This window comes from Rattus norvegicus, chromosome 19 (genome assembly GCF_021556685.1).
Source record: "Rattus norvegicus strain SHRSP/BbbUtx chromosome 19, alternate assembly SHRSP_T2T, whole genome shotgun sequence".
Lineage (NCBI taxonomy): Eukaryota > Metazoa > Chordata > Mammalia > Rodentia > Muridae > Rattus > Rattus norvegicus.
The window spans coordinates 72,507,263-72,532,766 of NC_141552.1; the positions used below are offsets into that span (position 1 = coordinate 72,507,263).

General features: G+C 38.5%; 1 protein-coding gene across 13 annotated transcripts in view; it reads left to right on the forward strand.

Moving 5' to 3' along the window:
* Positions 1-25,504, forward strand: part of Ccdc7b (coiled-coil domain containing 7B) — a 73,462-nt gene that overhangs the window by 26,373 nt on the left and 21,585 nt on the right. For 6 of the 13 annotated variants that reach the window (XM_087596679.1, XM_087596682.1, XM_087596686.1 and 3 more), the window contains 7 exons: positions 847-879; positions 1,544-1,695; positions 11,603-11,664; positions 12,989-13,045; positions 15,141-15,216; positions 22,347-22,377; positions 22,772-22,861. In XM_087596679.1, the coding sequence (XP_087452805.1) occupies positions 847-879; positions 1,544-1,695; positions 11,603-11,664; positions 12,989-13,045; positions 15,141-15,216; positions 22,347-22,377; positions 22,772-22,861 (501 nt within the window). Of the gene's footprint in view, positions 1-570; positions 592-846; positions 880-1,543; positions 1,696-11,602; positions 11,665-12,988; positions 13,046-15,140; positions 15,217-22,346; positions 22,378-22,771; positions 22,862-25,504 lie in introns of all 13 variants that reach the window. The other 7 variants (XM_087596676.1, XM_087596678.1, XM_087596677.1 and 4 more) reach the window with 2 other exon arrangements.

Sequence of the window (25,504 nt, forward strand, 5' to 3'; positions counted from 1 at the left end):
AATCAGGTTGGCAGATTATGGCACAGTGGGGAAATCTCTGCTGTAGCCCTCAGATGCTAACTGATATATTCTTAGCGTTTCAGGTGCTGGAATTTATGGATCTTGTCTGTACATTGGAAACTGATTGATCTAATAATCACAAGAACATTAGGTCACACAGAGGTGGACAATAAATGGCAATTTGGAGGCTGAGATAGCCCAAGGTGATTTCCCTCTGAAATTGCACATCTCAACTGTCATTTATGTTTCAATCAGTTAAAACCCTCTTCTACAATATATAACACAGGCATGACTCTCTTCTGGAAACTTCTTTTCATGAACAAAATATTAGATGTGAATCATTTGGGGATTTCTCAAAATAGTCATAGGGAGTGAAAAACTATTTTTTTTAATTCTGGATGTAGTTGTATATTCAAGATGACCAAACTCCATAACCACTAAATTTTTATAACTTTGGAACTACAGATTTATGAATCACAGTAATTTTAGCAAATTTATTATTGTAAATTATAAGTATTACATGATACTTATTTTATCTTTAAATATATTTTCTAAAACTTTGTTTTCCAGATTTTAGAGTCTCTTTACAAGGTATGTATTTCAATTCATTGCAGCTTAAAGTAACTAAAAGTAAAAAGAAGAATGCATATCAAGCAAAGATGATCTAGGTTTTGAGATCACAGCATTCCCTGGTTGCTGCTAGATATTTTTAAGTTTATCTCACAGTTGTATGTTACTCTACCCACTTCTGAACCCTGTGTGATGCATGTGAGTTAGGACTGGTGCTTGGCAGATACAGGGTCACAGACACATGTTCATTAACTTTCTCCTTTTTTTTCTATGAAGTGGTTTCAGCAACAAGTCAACCAAATGGAGGAGGTAAAATATAACTTCTTAACTGTTAATTATATTAGTAAATATTTGACTCATTTGAAAATCAGTGTAAAATATGTATAAATCAACTGTTTCAATAATGATGTCCGTAATCATTGATTATAAAGTAATATTTTGATTTAGGTTGAAAAATAATTATTTGGTAGCAAAATGTTTATCAGTAATATGCAAATGAGTTTTCTGTATGAATCCAGGAAAGAACAGATTTGTTAAATCATTTTTCCTCCTGAAGAATAATGTAAACTTCATTCATTTTTTGCTAATTTACATAAAAGTGGTGGGAATTTATCAACTTAAAATTTCTCCTGTTTTTAAAAATTGTCTGTAATATAAGAAGACATAAAACTATATTGATTTTTTTCAAACTGTATTCTGTTCTTTAATGATATCTTTTGCATTTTGGATTTTTAAATACTTTAAAAACTAGATTAGAATAACTGGTCTCTGTGAAGACTTTCAATTCTGCTTTGTGATAGAATATATGTATTCCCTTAAGCATGAAAGAATAGTTTCCAAGGTAGCTTCAGTGATGGTTCAGAATTATTCTGATTTGATAAACTTATTCAAATTGATAAAGAAAATAATGAAATGCTCTTAAGGCATGAGATTAAAATGGATATTTAGTAACTGATTATTTTTTCTACTTTAGATAAGTAAAGACCAAAGTAATTTACAAAGAGATATTCCATCAGATAAGTTCGTCAAATTGGGCATTACACAAATTGCGAAGCTCTTACATAAATTTGAAGAAATTAGAAATCGCCTAAGGGAGCGTAAGGTGTCTGAGAAGTCTAAAGAGCCGTGAGTGAATTATAATAATTAATTGAATTAAAATCAGATGTAAACTAAATGAATGTTACTCCTTTACAAAGAACTTCTAAACGGTATCTGAATGCTTAGTTACAGTTTTTCTGATTTAAAGTTTTAATAGTGTGTAAGATGGTGTCGTTTGGTGCAGTGGACAATCGTCACATGTGGCGATTCAAAATCAATTTAGTAAAGCAAATTGGCTTTTTGGTGATACTAAACACATTTTAAGTACTCAATAGTTGTACATAGATATTATTTAAAACTTCTGTTGGATAGTCCTATCTTTAAAACATCTGGATTATAATTTTGTTTCTGAGTACTTTAAAAATACTTTAATTAAAATAGAATTAAATCACATCCCCCTTTCTTCCCTCCAGTCCCTCTGAGAAACCCTCCCATGCACCCCCTCAAGTTAATAGCCTCTTTCCCTTTATTATTTTTACACGCATATATATGTGTATGTATATGTATGCACAAATTCTTAATTACAACCTGCTGAGTTTGTTTTTGTCTACACAGAATTTCAGGACTGACCATTTCTCATTGGACAGCTAATAAAGGGGGTTTATCTCTTTTCTGAGCAGTCAAAAATTGTAATTCTTTGTCTAAGGGTGGGACCCTGCAAACATTTCCACCTTCCACATTAGCATGTCTGTTGTTATTGCCCTTGTTCTCCAGTCTTGTTTATGCAGCCATTTCTAGGATACACTGTTTCACAGCAGACTTCCAGCTATTATGGTTCTTGCAATCTTTCCACCCCCTTTCCTGAGAAGTTCTTTGAGCAATTGATGCAAGAGCTACAATGCAGATGTATCTGTTGGGGATAGGCTGCCCATGATCTGTTGATCTACACATTTTGTCCACTTGTGGATTACTGTGATGGTTTCCATTTGCTATTAAAAATGGCTTCTTTCACAAGAAGTATAGTTATATTTATCTATGAGTATAAAGATAAGATTTAGAATGTAGTTAGCAAGCGCCATCTGTGACCCCTGAGCACAGGGGTCTAGGAGCAGTAAGGGCAGGACCCTTCTGGTTGCTGCCCTCACAGAGAGCTGAAAGGCAGCCGCCAGGAGCAACTATATCCCTGAGAGCAGAACACTCTGTTCCCATAACTGGCTGAAAGAAAACAGGAAAACAGGTCTCCAGGAGTGGTGACACAGAGGCCCACAGGAGGGTCAAGCTACCATCAGAAACAGAAAGACAATCTAACACCAGAAATAACTTAATGGCAAAAGGCAAGTGCAAGAACTGAAAAAACAGAAACCAAGACTACTTGGTATCATCAGAGGGCAATTCACCCACCAAAGCAAACAATGGATATCCAAACACACCAGAAAAGCAAAATCTAGATATAAAATCACATTTTATCATGATGATGGAAGACTTTAAGAAGTTCATAAATAACTCCCTTAAGGAAATGCAGGACAACACAAGTAAACAACTAGAAGCCTTAAAGAGGAAACACAAAAATCCCTTAAAGAACTACTGGGAAAAAAATTAACAGGAGAAGGAAATGAACAAAATCGTCCAGGAGTTAAAAATGGAAATAGAAACAATAAAGGAAGAACAAAGGGAGACAACCCTGGAGATAGAAAACCTAGGGAAGAGATCAGGAGTCAAAAATGCGAGCATCACCAATAGAATACAAAACATTGAAGAGAGAAACTCAGGAGCAGAAGATACCATAGAAAACATCGACACAACTGTCAAAGATAATGCAAAATGGGAAAAGCTCCTAGCTCTAAACATATAGGAAATCCAGGACACAATGAGAAGATCAAACCTAAGGATAATAGGTATAGAAGAAAGTGAAGACTCCCAACTTAAAGGGCCAATAAATATCTTCAGCAAAATCATAAAAGAAAACTTCCCTAACCTAAAGAAAGAGATACCTATAAACATACAAGGATCCTACAGAACTCTAAATAGATTGAACCAGAAAAGAAAATCCTCCCATCACATAATAGTCAAAACACCAAATGCACAAAACAAAGAAAGAATAATAAAAGCAGTAAGGGAAAAAGGTCAAGTGACATATAAAGGCAGACCTATCAGAATTACACCAGATTTCTCACCAGAGACTATGAAAGCCAGAAGATCCTGGGCAGATGCCATACAAACCGTAAGAGAACACAAATGCCAGCCCAGGTTACTGTATCCAGCAAAACAGTCAATTAACATAGAGGGAGAAACCAAGATGTTCCAGGGCAAAACCAAATTTACACAATAACTTTCTACAAATCCAGCCCTACAAAGGATAAGAAATGGTAAGGCCCAACACAAGGAGGCAAGCTACACCTTAGAAAAAGCAAGAAAGTAATATTTTTGCATCAAAACCAAAAGAAGAGAAGCACACAAATACGAGGGCAACTATATACATAAAAGAAACCTTACTAAAGCTCAAAGCACAGATCGCACCTCACACAATAATAGTAGGAGATTTCAACACCCCACTCTCATCAATGGACAGATCATGGAAACAGAAATTAAACAGAGACATAGAGAAACTAACACGTTATGAACCAAATGGACTTAACAGATACTTATAGAACATTCCATCCTAAAAAGAAAGGATTTATCTTCTCAGGACCTTATGGCACCTTCTCCAAAATTGACCATATAGTCAGTCGCAAAACAGGCCTCAACAGATACAGGAAGATAGAAATAGTCCCATGCATCCTATCAGACCACCACCGACTAAGGCTGGTCTTCAATAACAACAATTAGGAAAGAATGTCCACATATACATGGAAGTTGAACAATGTTCTACTCAATGATAACTTTGTCAAGGAAGAAATAAAGAAATTAAAGACTTATTAGAATTTAATGGAAATGAAGGTACAACATACCCAAACTTATGGGACACAGTGAAAGCTGTGCTAAGAGGAAAACTCATAGCGCTGAGTGCCTGCAGAAAGAAACGGGAAAGATCATATGTCAGCAGCTTGACAGCACACCTAAAAGCTCTAGAACAAAAAAGAAGCAAATACACCCAGGAGGAGTAGAATGCAGGAAATAGTCAAACTCGGAGCTGAAATCAACCAAGTAGAAACAAAAAGGACTATATACAAAGAATCAACAGAACCAAAAGTTGATTCTTTGAGAAAATCAACAAGATAGATAAACCCTTAGCCAGACTAACAAGAGGACACAGAGAGTGTGTCCAAATTAACAAAATCCGAAATGAAAAGGGAGACATGACTACAGAATCAGAGGAAATTCAAAAAATCATCAGGGGGTTGGGGATTTAGCTCACTGGTGGTAGAGCGCTTGACTAGCAAGCACAAGGCCCTGGGTTCAGTCCCCAGCTCCGAAAAAAGAAAAGAAAAAAAAAATCATCAGATCCTACTAAAAAGCCTATATTCAACAAAACTTGAAAATCTGCAGGAAATGGACAATTTCCTAGACAGATACCAGGTACCGAAGTTAAATCAGGAACAGATAAACCAGTTAAACAACCCCATAACTCCTAAAGAAATAGAAGCAGTCATTAAAGTTCTCCCAACCAAAAAGCCCAGTTCCAGATGGGTTTAGTGCAGAATTTTATGAGACCTTCATAGAAGACCTCACACCGATACTATCCAAACTATTCCACAAAGTTGAAACAGATGGAGCGCTACCGAATTCCTTCTATGAAGCCACAGTTACTCTTATACCTAAACCACACAAAGACCCAACAAACAAAGAGAACTTCAGGCCAATTTCCCTTATGAATATCGACGCAAATACTCAATAAAATTCTTGTAAACCAAATACAAGAGCACATCAAAAAAATCATCCACCATGATCAAGTAGGCTTCATCCCAGGCATGCAGGGATGGTTTAATATACGGAAAACCATCAACATAATCCACTATATAAACAACTGAAAGAACAAAGCCACATGATCATTTCATTAGATGCTGAGAAAGCATTTGACAAAATTCAACACCCCTTCATGGTAAAAGGCCTGGAAAGAATAGGAATTCAAGGCCCATACCTAAACATAGTAAAAACCATATACAGCAAACCAGTAGCTAATATTAAACTAAATGGAGAGAAACTTGAAGCAATCGCACTAAAATCAGGGACTAGACAAGGCTGCCCACTCTCTCCCTATTTATTCAATATAGTCCTTGAACTCCTAGCCAGAGCAATCAGACAACAAAAGGAGGTCAAAGGGATCCAGATCGGAAAGAAAGAAGTCAAAATATCACTATTTGTAGATGATATGATAGTGTACTTAAGTGACCCCAGAGAAGTTCCACCAGAGAACTACTAAGCCTGATAAACAACTTCAGCAAAGTGGCTGGGTATAAAATTAACTCAAACAAATCAAAATTCCATCAAAATTCCAACCCAATTATTCACACAGTTAAAAAGAACAATTCGCAAATTCATTGGCAATAACAAAAACCCCAGGATAGCTAAAACTATCCTCAAAAATAAATGGACTTCTGGGGGAATCACTGTCCCTGACCTCAAGCAGTATTACAGAGCAATAGTGATAAAAACTGTATGGTATTGGTACAGAGACAGGCAGATAGACCAGTGGAATAGAATTGAAGACCCAGAAATGAACCCACACACCTATGGTCACTTGATTTTTGACAAAGGAGCCAAAACCATCAAATGGAAATAAGATAGCATTTTCAGCAAATGGTGCTGGTTCAACTGGAGGTCAGCATGTAGAAGAATGCAGATCGATCCATGCTTATCACCCTGTACAAAGCTTAAGTCCAAGTGGATCAAGGACCTCCACATAAAACCAGATACACTCAAACTAATAGAAGAAAAACTAGGGAAGCATCTCGATCACATGTGCACTGGGGAAATTTTCCGGAACAAAACACCATTGGCTTATGCTCTAAGATCAAGAATCGACAAATGGGATCTCATAAAACTGCAAAGCTTCTGTAAGGCAAAGAACACTGTGGTTAGGACAAAACGACAACCAACAGATTGGGAAAAGATCTTTATCAATCGTACAACAGATAGAGGGCTTATATCCAAAATATACAAAGAACTCAAGAAGTGAGACCGCAGGGAGACAAATAACCCTATTAAAAAATGGGGTTCAGAGCTAAACAAAGAATTCACAGCTAAGGAATGCCAAATGGCTGAGAAACACCTAAAGAAATGTTCAACGTCTTTAGTCATAAGGGAAATGCAAATCAAAACAACCCTGAGATTTCACCTCACACCAGTGAGAATGGCTAAGATCAAAAACTCAGGTGACAGCAGATGCTGGCGAGGATACGGAGAAAGAGGAACACTCCTCCATTGTTGGTGGGATTGCAGACTGGTACAACCATTCTGGAAATCACTCTGGAGGTTCCTCAGAAAATTGGACATTGCACTACCTGAGGACCCAGCTATACCTCTCCTGGGCATGTACCCAAAAGATGCTCCAACATATAACAAAGACACATGCTCCACTATGTTCATAGCAGCCTTATTTATAATAGCCAGAAGCTGGAAAGAACCCAGATGCCCTTCAAGAGAGGAATGGATACAGAAAATGTGGTACATCTACACAATGGAATACTACTCAGCTATCAAAAACACTGACTTTATGAAATTTATAGGCATATAGATTGAACTAGATAATATCATCCTGAATGAGATAACTCAATCACAGAAAAACACATATAGTATGCACTCACCGATAAGTGGATATTAGCCCAAAAACTTGAATTACCCAGGGTACAATCCACAGAAGCTCAAGAAGAAGGATGACCAACGTGCAGATGCGTCACTCCTTCTTGAAAGGCAAGAACAAAAGTACTCATAGGAGGGGATATGGTGGCATGTTTGGAGCAGAGACTGAAGGAATGGCCATTCAGGGCCTGCCCCACATGGGTATACAACATATATATATATATATATATATATATATATATATATATATATATATATATATATATATATATATATACAGCCACCAAAACTAGATAAGATTGATGAAACTAAGAAGTACATGCTGACAGGATTATTATATAGCTGTCTCCTGAGAGGCACAGCCAGAGCATGTCAAATACAGAGGCGAATGCTAGCAGCAAACCACTGAACTGAGAGCAGGATCCCTGTTGGAGGAGTTAGAGAAAGAATTGAAGGAGCTGAGGGGGCTTGCAACCCCATAACAACAAAGCCAACCAACCAGAGATCCCAGGGACTAAACCACTACCCAAAGAGTATGCATGGAGTATCCATGGTTCCGGCTGCATATTTAGCAGAGGTTAGCCTTGTTGGGGCACCAGTGGAAGGAGAAGCCCTTGGTCCTGCCAAGGTTGGAACCCCCAGTGTAGGGGAATGTCGGTGGGCAGGAAGGGGGGTGGATGGAGAGGGAAACACCCTTATAGAAGAAGGGACTGGGATGGGATAGGGGGCTTATGTCTGAGAAACCGAGGAAAGGGAATAACATTTGAAATGTAAATTTAAAAATATCCAATGAAAGAAAAAGAAAAGGGAAGTTATAAATGAAAAAATAAAAAATAATAGTCAAATACAGAGCGCAAACAATTAGTCATGGATTGTCAGATCTCTTTGACTGTATCTTCAACATAGCTTCTGCATCTAAAGATCATGGAGCATCATCAAGAGGACACAGTAATACTGTTCTAAGCCATAGGTCTGGGAAGTCTACTGTGAGATTATAGTTCCTAGAAACAATAGCAAAGTTGTACTCATTGTTCTTTAATGTGATTTCTGTGTAAAAAAGATCCAAACAATAACAACAGTAAAAGATTAGCAATGTGTGAAGGAGCAGTCTTGCTAGGTCCCATGCCAAGAAAAATAACTACAAGAAATTAATGATTGCTTAGATCTGGAGAATTAGCTTACTGAGCGAACGAGGCCTTAACTGGTTATGGTTATTTTTTCCATAATATATAGAGAGGTTGTAAATGAGCTCAGAAGGTTTTATTCATATATTTTATGAGCACATATACTATTTGTGTCTTTGTAACAATTGTAATTTAAAAAGCCATTTTCATAGATCTGTCATATATTTTAAATGATTTCATTAAAATTAACAAGAAATTTTAAAAAAGAGTTGCTAGTGTAAGATCTCTCCCTTTTTTTTTTACCAATGCACTTAGTGCCATGAATTTTCCTCTTAGCACTGCTTTCATTGTGTCCCTAGGTTTGGGTATGATGAATCAACATTTTCATTAAATTCCAAGAAGTCTTTAATTGCTTTCTTTATTTCATCCTTGACCAAATTATCATTGAGTAAAGAGTTGTTCAGTTTCTACATGTATGTGGGTTTTCTGTTGCTTTTGCTCTTATTGAAGACCAGCTTTAGGCCATGGTGGTCTGATAGGGTACGTGGGATTATTTCAATCTTCTTGTATCTGTTGAGGGTTGTTTTATGTATGACCAATTATATGGTCAATTTTGGAGAAGGTACCATGAGATGCTGAAAAGAAGGTATATTCTTTTGTTTTAGGATAAAATGCTCTGTAGATATCTGTTAAATCCATTTGGTTCATAACCTTTATTAGTTTCACTGTGTCTCTGTTTATTTTCTGGTTCAGTGACCTGTCCTTTGGTGAGAGTGAAGCGTTGATGTCTCCCACTATTATTGTGTGGGGTTTAGTGTGTGTTTTGAGCTTTAGTAAAGTTTCTTTTATGAATGTGGGTGCCCTTGCATTTGGAGCAGAGATGATCAACTTTAAATTTATAATGAACTTATGAAGCTTAAAAAATGATAAGGGATGAGTAGTCAGAAATGCCTCTTAGTGAAAAGACATGTAAACAATTCTGCTGTAACTCCTTTAAAGCTTATCAACCTATGTCATGGGCTATTACTTTAAACTTACCATGAACTTATGAAAAATAAAGATGTTTAGAAAACCATGTAATCAATTTTTCTGCTGTGACTTCCTCTTGTGGAACATTTCATCTGTGAGACAAATTATTTCTTACATAGAGAACTTTTGTTTGGGAAGCTATAAATGGCTGAAAGAAAAATAAAAGAGAAGTGGAGCTCTTTTCTTTTCATCCAGCATGCATGAGCATGTCCTTGTGTGTGCATGCACGTGTGTGCGCGCACGTGTGCGTGTGTGAGTGTGTGTGTGTGAGTGTGTGTGTGAGTGTGTGTGTGTGTCTGCGTGTGCGTGTGCGAGTGGTCCCAGAATAGTTTAAGAGTGTTAATTACCACCAGCTTTCAGTCCAGCCATTTTTCTGGTTCTCTCTGTTCTGCTGGATGTTAAAGCTGTTCTTTGACAGGGCTTGATTTCCTTACTGTTGAATGGGCTTTATGCTGAGTTAGACAGCTGCTGGTTACCAACACGTGAATATCATTATTGCATTGTTACAGATATCTTGGTATATTTTTCATTGTTGTGGTTCAACTGTTCAATTGCTTTTTTGCTGGGAAGCTTGTAAAGTATTTTCTGGTACTATAAGCTAGATTGCAAGAAGGAAGCTTTCAGATCAGATGCAGCTCAAACCATTTGAGACCTGTGTCTGTCTGCAGTATGGCATTTCTTCAGCAATAGGTGTCTACCGTCAACTCCAAGAAGTAACCAAAGGCTATAGACAGTCTCTACTGCTTTAGGAGTCACTCAAACTACCCTGAGCAACTATTAAACGAGTGATTTTCATGCCTGGTACTGGGGTCTCCATTAGTCGATGGTTTTGTGGGGATCATTGTCACCCAAGTGGCATAACTTCCTGATAGGTAGATTGGAAGGTAGTTAAATAAATAGATGATTGATAGATGATTGATAGATAGTGTATACATATATACTTATATGAGTTTTGTAAGATTTTAGATAAATATAAAATAATGATTCCTTGAGGCTTTATCAAACAATCTTACGGGTAATAGTTCTGCATCTGTCTTTCTCCATCTGCATTTCCCTCCTGCCCCTCCACCCTAGTTGAAGCCCTTCAGTGTTTTCTCATTTCCTGTTTCATATCACCTGTGTCCTGCTATTTCTTCTCACTCCCTTCCTACCATGCCTAGGGTTCTTTTAGACTCTTCTCGTGTTAGTTGTTACTCCACGCTGTCTGCTCACATATGAAGATTTGTAGCTAGAAACCACACATGAGACAGAACATTGTGTTTCTGGGTCTGGTATGTCTGAGTTTGTTCAAATGGGTCATAGTTGCAAACTCAATACTTATTTAAAAGTTATCAAACCACATCTAGAATTGTACTTATACTGGTTTTCATCAAGTATGTATACAGCACTTTTGTATTATTAAAAGAAAAACTACTTATACTGGGAAGAAGATAATACTCATTTTGCAATCTCTTCATGTGCTTTTTATATATTGTTGACTTACAGGAATGGAGAAAATATTACTGTGTCACTACTTAATAATGTACATAATAAAATATGCCAGTGTAGAGGCTTCTATAAATGTATTTGAGCTTCTTGCTTGTAGGCAGGAATATTTTAGAACTACATATTAATATTTATATTTGATATTTAAGTGTCTTCTTGTACAAGGTATTTTTCTAGAAAATCCTGGGAGACCTGTAACTACTTTATGAGAAAGGCATTAGTACGTGTAAGTTTTAACAGATGAGGACCCTGGAGCAGAGAGAGGCACAGAAGGTGGCTCCAGGTCACATAGTTACAGGTTTGGAGCAGGTTGTCTCACTCTCGGGCTTGTGGTCTTAGCTCTAGACCAAGTGATAATGTACTAGCAGTTTCTACTGATTTGTTTTAGTTATTCTAGTTCTAAATGTTATTGGTGTACTTAGATACATTCTTGGAATACACAACTTATAGAATTTGTGCTTTTTATTATAGGACAGAATTTATCTTAGTACTGAGTGACAGATAACTGATATGCTAACTTTTAATTAACAAACTTCATATGTCTAGTCTGTAAATTACAGTTCTTTAAGCATGTAACTTAACTCTGAATGTATATGAAGATATGTTTCTTTTAACAGGGAAAAAGAGGTTGTAGCTGAACCAACGAAAACTTATGAACTTATAGAAAAGGAAATTGAAGGTAATATTTTATAAGTGCTTAATCTTTATAGTTTCATAAATATATTTTTTAATTTTAACTTACATCCCTTCAATAAATCCCTTATTACTTGCTGTTTCTCCTGGCCACTTGCTCATGGTCCATCTCCTCTCATAGTGATTGCCCCCTTTTGTGTGTACTTTCTTCCTCTCTCTTGTCTATCTGCCACCCTGACTGAGGTAATTGAAAACCCACCTACCTTTGTCTACTGCCCAATCACAGAACTTAGACTTTTATTGACTTATTAACTCATGAAGCAAGATGACATAGCATCACTCTGTACATGTGAGTCCTTGTTATGGGCAACCAGGTCTTGGGAGTCAGTTTTTAACATTTGAATACACAACAACCACAGACCAACCCTAACACAGGCATTGCACACATAGAGGGCACAAGCAGGCAAAACATTCAAACACATAAAACAAATATTTGTAAAAGATGAATGTTGTTATGACTTGGTTGTTGCTTCCATAAAGTTTAGAGATTTCAAGGAAAGAACACATTATGGACCATTCAAATGTGTGGTAATACCTGAAGTTGATGTAGTCTACAAATCGTTTCCTCTCAGGAAAGTTAAAAATACTGTGCAACCTTAAAAGATGAATAGGGCTTATTTGAGTGAAGGAGGAAAATATTGGCCATTTGAGATGGCAATAAGATGAAAAACCAGCATTGACTTGAGAATTAAAACTGGAAAAATAGAATGTGAGAAGATAGGCAGCACTAATTTGACAGGCCATCTTGGAGGACGAAAGCCTTTGGACACTTTTAGTATTAAACAGGGAATTGTTAAAGTTTTTTTTTACTGAAATGACAATGCAGCTTAAATGTGTAATCAATACAACTTAGATCGCTAATGAAAGAAAGTGAAATGCACAGTTTAGAATCTTTTTACCTCATACAATTGACAAAACTTGATGGTTGAAGGCAAAGGAAAGGTGATGGGATACTCACGTTACTTTCAACCAATAGGGATGAATAGAAGGAAAAACAAGTAGTGGGAGGGTGTGGCACAGTTGTGGAGCACCTGCCTATCCACCAAGACCTGGGCCTGATCCCTGGTGTCACACAAGAAAGAGAAAAGCATGTTTTAGAGGGAAAATGATGTATCAGTAGGTGGCTATTATCCGCGTTCATTCAGACATCACAGCCAGTGTGCCTGATTGCAAGTGTTTGGTATTAGAAGCTGTTGTTTTTGTCTTTCCTTTGGGTGACACATTAAAATTAATAATGTAGACTATGAACCCAATTAGTGGATAGAATTGTATATAAAATATAAAATGGTGAATTCTTGTATTTATTTCAGAGTTCATAAAATCCCATTCAGATATAGAATTTCAAACTGTTTCTGAAACTGAGTCAGGTAAGCAGCCATTCATTTAAATCTCATCACATTAACACCTCCCAGTTACTACCACCAACCGAGGACCAAGTGTGCATGTACATGAGCCTGTGGGAACATTCTCCTTCAGACCACCATAGTTAAGAAACCTCTGCATTCTTGATGCTTTTTTTCAAGGTTTGGTCTGTTCTGTTTGTTTATTTGTTTGTGTTTAAGAGAGAGTGTCAGGTATCCCAGGTTGGCTTCAAACAAGAGCTCACTGTCTTTGGAGCTCTTCTTGTAGTCTGTACTAGTGATGATTTCAGGAGTCTTCATATGCAGTATATAAGCACCTGCATGGGGACCTATTGTGTTTTTTGGTAGCAAAGTCTGTTTGAATTTGTGTGTGTGTGTGTGTGTGTGTGTGTGTGTGTGTGTGTGTGTGTATTTCTTACCCAAGGGAAATTGTAGCAGGAAGATAGGTGTTGGTAAGAAATATAACTTGCAATGTGAACATAATGACAGTAGCACCAGCATTGATGCATGCTATCTATGACATTTACACAGATTTGGCTTCTGTACCACAGGTTCTTATGGGCTAGCTGGGTCTGTGAGATCCAGCTGCTGCTGTACTCTAGCTATTGCTTTCTCAGCAACCTCAGTGGAGATCTTCCTGCTGCATCTGATGTCTGCATTGCAGGTTTTGTCAGACTGGCCCCAAATCTGGGCTCTTGTATACAAGCACACATGCAACAAAAATTGCATCAGATCCTTGGGCTGTAAACTTCAGTGATGTGGTAGTGGCGTTGAAGCTTGGGTTGCAGTGTTATGTGCAAACAATACAGTTCTGAGGTCCTGGAGACTTCTTTTTTTATTTGAAATTTTATATCTTACTTTTCAAATGTTATCCCCTTTCCCGATTTCTCCTCTGGAAATTCCATCCTCCCTCCCCTTCTTCAATGAGGATGCTCCCCCACACACCCACCGACCCACTCCAGCCTCCCTGCCCTGGCATTCCCCTACATTGGGCAACCAGCCTTCACAGGACCAAGGGCTTCTCCTACCATTGGTATCTGACAATGGCATCCTCAGCTATATATGTGGCTGGAGACATGGGTTGCTCCATGTATACTCTTTGGTTGGTGGTATAATCCCTGGGAGATCCGTGGTGTCTGTTTGGTTGATATTGTTGTTCTTCCTATAGGTTGCAAATCCCCTCAGCTACCTCAGTCCTTTCTCTAATTCCTCTGATGGGGACCCCATGCTCAATTCAATGGTTGGCTGCGAGCATCTACCTCTGTGTTGGTGAGGCTCTGGCAGAGCAGCTCAGGAGACAGCTATATCAGAATCCTGTCAGCAAGCACTTCTTGGTATCAGCAGTAGGGTCTGGGTTTGGTGTCTGATATAGCTGTCTCCTGAGAGGCTCAATCAGAGCGTGACAAATACAGAGGCAGATACTGGCAGCCCACTGTTGAACTGAGAATAGGGTCCCCATTGGAGGAGTTAGAAAAAGGATTGAAGGAGCTGAAGGGGTTTGCAATCCCATAAGAACTACAATACCAACCAATGATGGACGGACCCATGATTCAGCTTCATATGTAGCAGAGGATGGCCTTGTTAGGCACCAATGGGAAGAGAAGCCCTTGGTCCTGCCAAGGCCGGACACCCCCCACCCCGTGTAGGGGAATGTCAGGGCTGGGAGGCAGGAAGGGGTGTGGTTTGGGAGGGGGAACATAATTATAAAAAGGGGAGAGGGATTGTAATCCAAGAAAGGGAATAACATTTGAAATGTAAATAAAAATATCCAATAATTTTTTTTAAAAATTCCTGCCTGATAACTTAAATATATATATACTATATCTGAAATCCTGTGCTCATACTTGCCTACCCCGCCCCCCATACTCTGGGTATGCCTTGTATCACAGGTATTTTCTATTGATATTTCTTTATTTCAAATAGAAAATTGAAATTTTGTATTGAAAGCCAGAAATGGTAAATGGAAAAAAGTAAAATAATGTAAATCTGATTGAAATAATCATGTCTCCTCCTGTGATTATTTAGTTTTCTTATACATATCAGTGAATTGTGTGGTCATATAACTTCAGTCATTATAACACCTTTATATATTCTGTAATAGGTACTCCTTCTTCAATGACTAATCGGGTTTCTGTGATGATGAAAATATTTGAAAATCAGACAACTATGTTACAGAAGTAAGCTTTAGAAATATTATTTCTTATTTTCTCCTTATCAAATTGAGTGCATAGAATAGAAACATTGAGAACATAGATAAAAAAATAAGGTCTTCATCATAAGCTAATCTTTTTTAACTCATTAATTAATTAATTAACTTTAGGGCCTGATCAAAGCTCCCCTTCCTCTTCTCTCCCTCCCCCATTTTCCCTACCCCCTTTTCTTCAAAGAAGAGGGGAGGCATACATTGGTACCAACCTACCCTGATACATCAAGTTCCAGCAGGACTAAGGAGGCCAGAGAAGGCAGTCCAGCTATGGGAAAGGAATCCAAAGCAGGCAACAGAGTCAGAGACAGTTCCCCACTCTAATTGTTAGGGAACCAACATGAAGAACAAGTTACAAATGTACAGAGTGCTAGTTGGTTGAAAGTTCAGTCTCTGTGAGCCCCCACAGGCCCAAGTTTGTTCAGTCTGTAAGTCTTTTTGTGCTGTCCTTAATCCATCAGGCTCCCTCAATCCTTTCCCCAACTCTTCCACACCCTGAGTTCCATCTACTGTTTGACGGTGGGTCTCTGCATCTGTTTTGTTGAGCTGCTGCATGAAGGTTCTCAGAAGACAGCTATGCTAACTCCTTGTCTGCACATCATTACCATAAATAATATTAGGGGTTGGCTCTGTCCTATGGGGTGGGTCTCACGTTGGGCAGTCATTAGTTGGACATTCCCTGGATCTCTGCCCCATCTTTATCCCTGCACTTATTATAGGCAGGACAAACTTTGAGTCAAAGGTTTTATGGATGGAGCTAGTACCTTCTTCCTTCCAACTGCAAATCCAAACTGGCTACAGAAGATGGAGTCTTAAGGCTCCATATCCCCAGCTGGTAGAGGGCTCATCTAAGGTCACCTCCATAGACTCCTGGATACCTCCCATATCCCTGAGATGGCCTCCCACTGATTTCTGTTGTATGGATGTGGGCAGCTGGAATGGAAGGATCAAGTCAGGAGGTAGTAAGGAGAAGGAATTATTGGAGGTAATATGGGTAGAGATGGCTAAAATCAAAGGGTATTTGAGGAACTATCTCCAATAGAGTAACACAGGGTATATCAACCACTCCATGGCAGGCCTCATATTCAGGAGTAGTCTTCCAGTATATAATGAACTCCACAGCTTTTTGTTTGTGCTTATAATTGGTTACAATTTGACTTAATTTTGTTCATTTGTTTTGTTTTTATTTTTATTTTCAGTGGTGTTTTATTTTGTTTTCTTAGTTTTCAAGTTTTGCTGTATTAATTTTTTGTTTGTTTTTTTCAACAAGAACTTAAAGTTGAGTCAGGTAGGTCTGAAAGGATTTGGGGGAGGAGAAGAATATGGTCAAAATATATTTCAATTTAAAAATTATTTAAAGGGGCTCAAGACCCCATACGAACAACAATGCCAAGCAACTGGAGCTTCCAGGGACTAAGCCACTACCCAAAGACTATACATGGACTGACCCTGGGCTCCAACCGCATAGGTAGCAATGAATAGCCTAGTAAGAGCACCAGTGGAAGGGGAAGCCCTTGGTCCTGCTAAGACTGAACCCCCAGTGAACATGATTGTTGGGAGGAGGGAGGTAATGGGGGGAGGATGGGGAGGGGAAGCCCATATAGAAGGGGAGAGGGAGGGGTTAGGGGGATGTTGGCCCGGAAACCGGGAAGGGGAATAACAATCGAAATGTAAATAAGAAATACTCAAGTTAATAAAGATTTAAAAAAAATTTTTAAAAATAAAAATTGTTTAAATAATAAAAATGTAATTTAAAGATAAAACAGTTGACTTTATACATGTATTTGTCTTAATTTGGATTTTATTGCTATGAAGAGACATCATGACCATGCATCTCTTATACAGGACAACAGTACTTTGGAGCTGGTTTTTTTTTTTAATTTAGAGAATACTTTATTAGTTTTCGTAATCAAACCCACGTATATAAGACCTTACATATTTAATACAGTGTGTTACCCCTGTACAAATGGAAAAAACTTAAGTTCAACATTTCTAGACCAATATGGCTGTTAATTTCTGTACAGTGCCAACTCAACACAGTAAACGGGGATACTTTTTTCGAAAGTTGACAACACAGGTAAAGTTTCAAAAAATTCAAATTATATATCTGTATATATATATTTATATTTATATAAAAAGACCAATAATAGCAGTGTGTTATGCATCAACAGCAGCAACGGCTTTTCCAGGTTCTGCAGTCATCTGAACAAAACTGTAGAGACATCCAGCACACTCCATTAAAAAAAAAAAAGTAAAAAAACAAAACCCGAGAAAACAGCACAGTTCTGTTACTCTTGTGGTACCTGGCACCATTTTTTTTTAAATTAGCTTCTCAATCATCATCTGGAAAGAAAACATCCTGAGCAACATCATTAAAAACAGCTCTGATAAAGCACGGTCACTACTACGTATCATAAAGCAGGTACAAGCTATTTTACATCCACAGAGGTATGATACAGTACTGTCCTACATCTATAATACTAGAGGATACAATTTAAAAGGCATTATTTGAGACTTGATTCTACTTTTCCAGCAGAGGGCCCAAAGGATGGTGTGACACAGCTTTGTAAAGAAACATACTCTAGACAGGATTTCCTTTCACTAGTGGCACACTTCTAAGGATTCATTCTCTCCATGAATGTCAGCTAAAACCGTTATTAAAAAAATGAAATATCCCTAGAACAAAACCGTATAACCACCGGATTCACATGAAGATGACCTAGTGGAGACAAGCTGGACCTCACCTTATCAACAAGCTATCAAATCTGTTATGTTTAAACAGTGAGACCTCCAAGGAAGGAGATGCCAAGTAGTGCTTCAAAGCTTCGGACCACAATCAAACACAGCATCCTTTTCAACAGAAGCAGAAGCTCATCTGAATATGCTCATGGATGCTGACATCAACATTTAATCATCTCCTCACTCATCCAGGAAGAGGGGGAGATCAGTTACTACTGTACTTTATTGTGTTCAACCAAATCTCCATGTTACAAAAATAGCAAGCTGCCATAATAAAAAATAAGGCTCCTCTATCCAGCACCAGATAGCATCATTTTACTTTCAAGCCTAGAAATTGCACACTTGTATATAAACCAATCGAAGATGAGGATTGAGAGTTCATCTTGGTGGATTTTTCCTTTGATGAATATGAAGTGTCCTTCCTTATCATTTTTGATGACTTTTAATTGAAAATTGATTTTATTTGATATTAGAATGGCTACTCCAGCTTGCTTCTTCTGACCATTTGCTTGGAAAGTTGTTTTCCAGCCTTTCACTCTGAGGTAGTGTCTGTCTTTGTCTCTGAGGTGTGTTTCCTGTAGGCAGCAGAATGCAGGGTCCTCATTGCGTATACAGTTTGTTAATCTATGTCTTTTTATTGGGGAGTTGAGGCCATTGATGTTGACAGATATTAAGGAATAGTGATTATTGCTTCCTGTTATATTCATATTTGGATGTGAGGTTATGTTTGTGTGCTTTCATTCTCTTTGTTTTGTTGCCAAGACGATTAGTTTCTTGCTTCTTCTAGGGTATAGCTTGCCTCCTTATGTTGGGCTTTACCCTTTATTATCCTTTGTAGTGCTGGATTTGTAGAAAGATATTGTGTAAATTTGGTTTTGTCATGGAATATCTTGGTTTCTCCATCTATGTTAATTGAGAGTTTTGCAGGATACAGTAACCTGGGCTGGCATTTGTGTTCTCTTAGGGACTGTATGACATCTGTCCAGGATCTTCTGGCCTTCATAGTTTCTGGCGAGAAGTCTGGTGTGATTCTGATAGGTCTGCCTTTATATGTTACTTGACCTTTTTCCCTTACTGCTTTTAATATTCTTTCTTTATTTTGTGCGTTTGGTGTTTTGACAATTATGTGACGGGAGGTGTTTCTTTTCTGGTCCAATCTATTTGGAGTTCTGTAGGCTTCTTGTATGCCTATGGGTATCTCTTTTTTTAGGTTAGGGAAGTTTTCTTCTATGATTTTGTTGAAGATATTTACTGGTCCTTTGAGCTGGGAGTCTTCACTCTCTTCTATACCTATTATCCTTAGGTTTGATCTTCTCATTGAGTCCTGGATTTCCTGTATGTTTTGGACCAGTAGCTTTTTCCGCTTTACATTATCTTTGACAGTTGAGTCAATGATTTCTATGAAATCTTCTGCTCCCGAGATTCTCTCTTCCATCTCTTGTATTCTGTTGGTGAAGCTTGTATCTACAGCTCCTTGTCTTTTCTTTTGATTTTCTATGTCCAGGGTTGTTTCCATGTGTTCTTTCTTGATTGCTTCTATTTCCATTTTTAATTCCTTCAACTGTTTGATTGTGTTTTCCTGGAATTCTTTCAGGGATTTTTGCGATTCCTCTCTGTAGGCTTCTACTTGTTTATTAATGTTTTCCTGTGTTTCCCTAAGTGTGTTCATGTCTTTCTTGAAGTCCTCCAGCATCATGATCAAATATGATTTTGAAACTAGATCTTGCTTTTCTGGTGTGTTTGGATATTCCGTGTTTGCTTTGGTGGGAGAATTGGGCTCCGATGATGCCATGTAGTCTTGGTTTCTGTTGCTTGGGTTCCTGCGCTTGCCTCTCGCCATCAGATTATCTCTAGTGTTACTTTGTTCTGCTATTTCTGACAGTGGCTAGACTGTCCTATAAGCCTGTGTGTCAGGAGTGCTGTAGACCTGTTTTCCTGTTTTCTTTCAGCCAGTTATGGGGACAGAGTGTTCTGCTTTCGGGCGTGTAGTTTTTCCTCTCTACAGGTCTTCAGCTGTTCCTGTGGGCCTGTGTCTTGAGTTCACCAGGCAGGTTTCTTGCAGGGGAAAAGTTGGTCCTACCTGTGGTTCCAAGGCTCAAGTTTGCTCGTGGGGTACTGCCCAAGTCCTCTCCGCGGCAGCAGCAACCGGGAAGATCTGCGCCGCTCTTTCCGGGAGCCTCCGTGCACCAGGGTTCCAGATGACGTTTGGTGTTTTCCTCTGGCGTCTGGATGTGCACAGAGTGCAGTCTCTTCTGGTTTCCCAGGCGTGTCTGCCTCTCTGAAGGTTTAGCTCTCCCTCCCACGGGATTTGGGTGCAGAGAACTGTTTATCCGGTCTGTTTCCTTCAGGTTCCGGCGGTGTCTCAGGCGCAGGGATCCTGCCGCTCCTGGGCCCTCCCCTACGGGAACCCAGAGGCCTTATACAGTTGCCTCTTGGGCCAGGGATGTGGGCAGGGGTGGGCAGTGTTGGTGGTCTCCTCCGCTCTGCAGCCTCAGGAGTGCCCACCTGATCAGGCGGTGAGGTCTCTCTCCCACGGGGTTTGGGAGCAGAGAGCTGCTGCGGGCCGGGATCCGCGGGTGTGGGACTTCCCTTGGAGCTGGTTTAAGTTTCAAAGGTTTATTCCATTTTTGTCATAGCAAGAAGCATGGCAACATTGAGGCAGAAATGGTGCTGGAGAAAAAGCAGAGTGTTCTACATCTTGATCTGCAGGCAGCAGAAAGGAACTGTGTATAGCTTGGGCACAAGAGACTTCAAAGCCCACCCCCACATTGACATACTTCTTCCATAAAGGCCATACTCCTAATAGTACCTTTTCCTTTAGACCAAGGATTCAACCTCATGAGTCTGGGGCAGGGGGTGGAGAAGAATATCTAATCAAACCACCACATTACACTCCCTGGTCCCCATGAACTTGCAATCATAACATAATGCAAAATTCATTTAGTCCAACTTCAAAAGTCCCCATGGTCTATCATGACCACAACAATATTTAAAAGTCCAAAGTTCAAAGTTTCTATAACCCCCTATAATATAAAAATAAAAATAAATCACATACAATATACAGAGGGTACAAAGTGTACATAATCATTCCAAACTGTAGGCAAAGGAGCATAGTGAGGAAATACTGGACCAAAGCAAGACTGAAAACCAACTAGAGAAATTCCAAACTCTGCATCTCTATGTCTGATGTCAAAATTCTCTCCAGATCTCCAACTCCTTTCTGTTGGGAGTGATGACCTTGAAACCCTCCATTTTTGATGTTAATATTATGGTTAGAGTTAAGTATGACTGGGTTCATGGAAAATCCCCAGCCAGCTGCAGAAGACTAATACAAATCTGGTGGTCAGGATGAATAATGATATGATAAAGTTCTGACCTTGCCGAGAAATACATCTGACGTCAAGATGCCCAATGTGATGACCTGTAACCTTTCTGAAAAAACCAACATCCTGCTGTCTAATGATATAACAAACCTGTGACCTTTCTGACATCCTGTCGACATCAGTTGACCACACGAATACTGTGCCCTTGGCCTGCGTAAATGTTTCCCACTCCCCCCCCCCGTTACCCCTGATATAAATTCAGCCTTGGGGAAAAATAAAATTGCTACCTTGATCAGACTCTTGTCTTGGCTTCCTTCTTCGCACCTCTTGTCCCCCATTCTCTTCCAGGTACCCTCTGCACCCTCGTTGACACCTTTCAGCTTTGTTGAATGCAACAACATTTTTTCCTCTTAGGCTGTTCTCCCTCCTTGTTAGCAGCTTTCCTTGGCAGGTATGTCCTGTCACTGGCAAATCTAACCTCTTCGGGTGTCCAAGACAATCAAGCCTTCACCTCCACAGCTTCAAACAATGTTCTCTCTGGGCCTCCATGTGGGGACATCCATGCTACATGCCTGACCTTACTGGCTTTCCTTAGTTGCTGAGATTCCATAACTGCTTTCTCCTATCTTTGGTTCTAAAGACAGAATCACATGGCTGAAGCTGCCAAGTTCTGCTGCTTGCTGGGGCTGGAATATAGCGCCCTCATTCAATTACATCTTCACCAACGTTCTGTTTTCCATGGTTTCCTTCCCTGCCTAAGCTTGGCTGTCCTGGAACTTGCTCTGTAGACCAGGCTGGCCTTGAACTCAGAGATCTGTTTGTCTCTGTCTCATGTGTGCTGGGACTGAAGGGATGTTAATTACAGGGTACTGTTGGTGGATATGTGTAGGAAGGATCCTCGCAGGAGGCTAGATTTTGCAGTAGGTTGCGAGACTAGGAAAAGGACACTTGGTAAAAATCTTTTTAAAAAATGTAAATGTGTTCTATAACTTGAAAATGTATATATTTAATATAGCATAGTTACTTTTGGTCTGTTTTTCAGAGCTTTAAATGATCAGACTGAAGCTGAGGCTGTAAGTATAACATTCTTAATTTGGTATTGTACCTTGCCCTTGAATTTTGAAGACACTCTAGAAATGGCCATTTTCTCTCATTGTAATTAGAGATGAGCACTCACTCAGTTTACCCAGGTTGTGAACTAGAAGGAATCGCATGTTCTTTTCACTTTATCGACATCATGGTCATTCAGAAACACTTCTGAAATACTAAGCTGGAATCTATATTGTATTTAGATATATCAATACCAATGGCAGCTTAGAAATGAATCCTGTTGGCCCATTCTCTTTTAATGCTCTAGTGAGGTTAGTCTTAAATTAATATCTAAGTATTGAATTACTTCAATACTTAGTATTGAAGTTGCTTATAGAGATACTTAATTTTGATTGGAATATTTACATTTATTTTTAGAAATGTAAAGTGATGGAAACTAATTACGAAATATTATTATCAGAAAAAAACCTGCTGGAAAGTGAAATACAACAGCTGAAGGAAATAGAGGTTGGTACATGTAACACATAAAAATGACATGCAGTATCAAATAAAGCTTAGTATCATAGCGATGGGAATCAAAGTGATATTTATTTGTTCTATGACATGTTTTATGGTCATAATTCATAGATGCTCTGATTTAAATAGCATAAATTAATGATATAAATCTCCATATTAACTATCAAACTCATAAGGATAAAACAGAAACATATAATCATTGTTAAGGACATCTACTTTTTATTTTAACTTTTGTTTCTTTTTATTTATTATTCTCCCATACAATACATCCCAACTGCAGCCTCCCCTCCCACTACCCCTTCTGTTCCCTTCCCCACCTCCCCTCTTCTCCAGAACCACTGCTCTTCTGTTTCCCTTCAGAAAAGAGCAGGCCTCTCAGGAATATCAACCAAACATGGCATGACAAGATGCAATGAGACTGGGTAGGCATAAGCCCTCATATCAAGACTGGATAAGGAACCACCACATTGATTTCCGCAGTGGATGTACATGTTTGCACTCACACCAGCAATGGAGCAGTGTTCCCTTGCTCCTCACCAGCATGAGCTGTCACTTGTGTTACTGATCTTAGCCATTCTGACAGGTGTTATATAGAATTTCAAAGTCATTTTGATTTGCATTTCCCTGATAGATAAGGATATTGAACATTTCTTTAGACATTTCTTGGCCATTTAAGATTCAATTGAGAATTCTCTGTTCAGATCTGTATGCCATTTTTAACTGGATTGTTTAGTTTGTTTTAGTTTCTTGAGTGTTTTATGTGTTTCGGATATTAGCCCTGTCTCGGATGTGGAGTTGGTGAAAATCTTTTCCATTCTATAGGCTGATGTTTTGTCCTGCCAGGGCCCTGCCCTGACATTTTTTTAAACGGTACTTGTCCAACACAGCATTGGACAAAAGCCAAAGACTGATAATTCTATAATTTTATTATAATTTTAATTATAATTGTATTACTAGTGCTTAAATAAGCACTATTCTCTTACTCTGAAATTCAGATGAGATGGAGTCTCTTGGAACCTTGCATCTCAGAGCTCACCCATAGCAGACCATGAAAAGAGGGCGGAGCATCTCCTGAGAAGTAACCTGCCAGCCTTAGCTTTTCCTTGATGGCTCCTGACAGTGTCCTTTGCCTTATAGAAGCTTTTCAGTTTCATGATATCCTATATATTAATTGTTGGGTTTAGTGCCTGTGCTACCCATGTTCTGTTTAAGAAGTTGTCTTCAATGCCAATGCATTCAAGAATATTTCCGACTTTCTATTCTATCAGATTCAGCATGTCCGGTTTTATATTGAAGTCTTTGATCCAATTAAACTTGAGTTTTGTACAAGGTGATGAATATGTATCTATTTGCAGTACTCTACATGCAGACAACCAGTTTGACCAACACCATTTGTTGGAAATCCTTTTTGTTTCTAATGTTTCTAATGGAACCTATTTCTGGCTTCTTTATTAAAAAGAAAACAGGTGTCCATAGGTGTGTGGATTGATTTCGTTGATTAATGTGACTGCTTTTATGCTAACACCATGTAGTTTTTATTATCATATTGTCTGTAGGACAGCTTCAAATGGATGGTGAGTTGACTCTGGAAGTTCTTTTACTGTTCAAAATTGTTTTAGCTATTCTAATTTTTTGATTTTGTTTTTTTGTTTTTTGAAATTGAGTGTTTTCCTTTCAAGGTCACAAAGAATTGTGTTGAAATTTTGATGGGGATTGTATTGAATCTGTAGATGGCTTTTGGTAGGATGGCCATTTTCATCTTTTCATCTTCTGATATCTTCTCAACTTCATGAAAAACATTCACATGGCAAATGTTTAACTTTATAAATTTGTTAGGAAATGAAAGAGTCAAAGTTTTTGTCACATGTCCCCCTCCAACCCTTGAATTTGAAGACTGAAACCAAGTTTTTGTTAGGCAAAAACTACCACTGCACTAAATCTGCAAACCCCAAGTCTTTTAAATGCATTCTGTGTTCTTTATAACTAGTTAATTATATCAACTACAATTATAACTAGTTAACTATACTAACCAGTGTGAGTAGAAATTAGTACAGTGCCAGTGATATAAGAAAATCTGCCTCCCTTTATGTTTTATCTTCTTACCATTTTTACTCATATTATAAATGCAAATTACAGGCAAGAGTCAGACAAGGTAAACTGTGATGAAACAGCTAAATCATTGTATGTATAGTTTAAACACTCTTCTTTTGGAATTTTGGAGGCTTTTTCTTATACTGTACTGCAGGCTAGCCAAGAACTCACTTCAACCCACCTGACTTAATCTCCCAACTGCTGGGATATCATGCCTGGACCATTGTGTCCCACACAATTCTCTTGAACCCACTTTTATTGGTTACTTGATATTTCTTTGATACTGGAGGAGAAAGCAGAAATTATTTTCTGTTGGCAACCTCTCATTATTAAGTATTTACTAGCCTACACTGTGTATGAATTTTGTAAGAAACATCTTCAAAAGCGTACTAGATTATTTGGGGGATATAATAGTTCCTGTTAAAATTCATTGCTGTGATTTTATTGTTAATGTTCCTGTTTTGACACAGTGTCAAACTTACTGTGTAGTTGAGAATGATTATAAATCCCTGATTGTCCTGTCTTCGCCTCCTAAGTGCACCA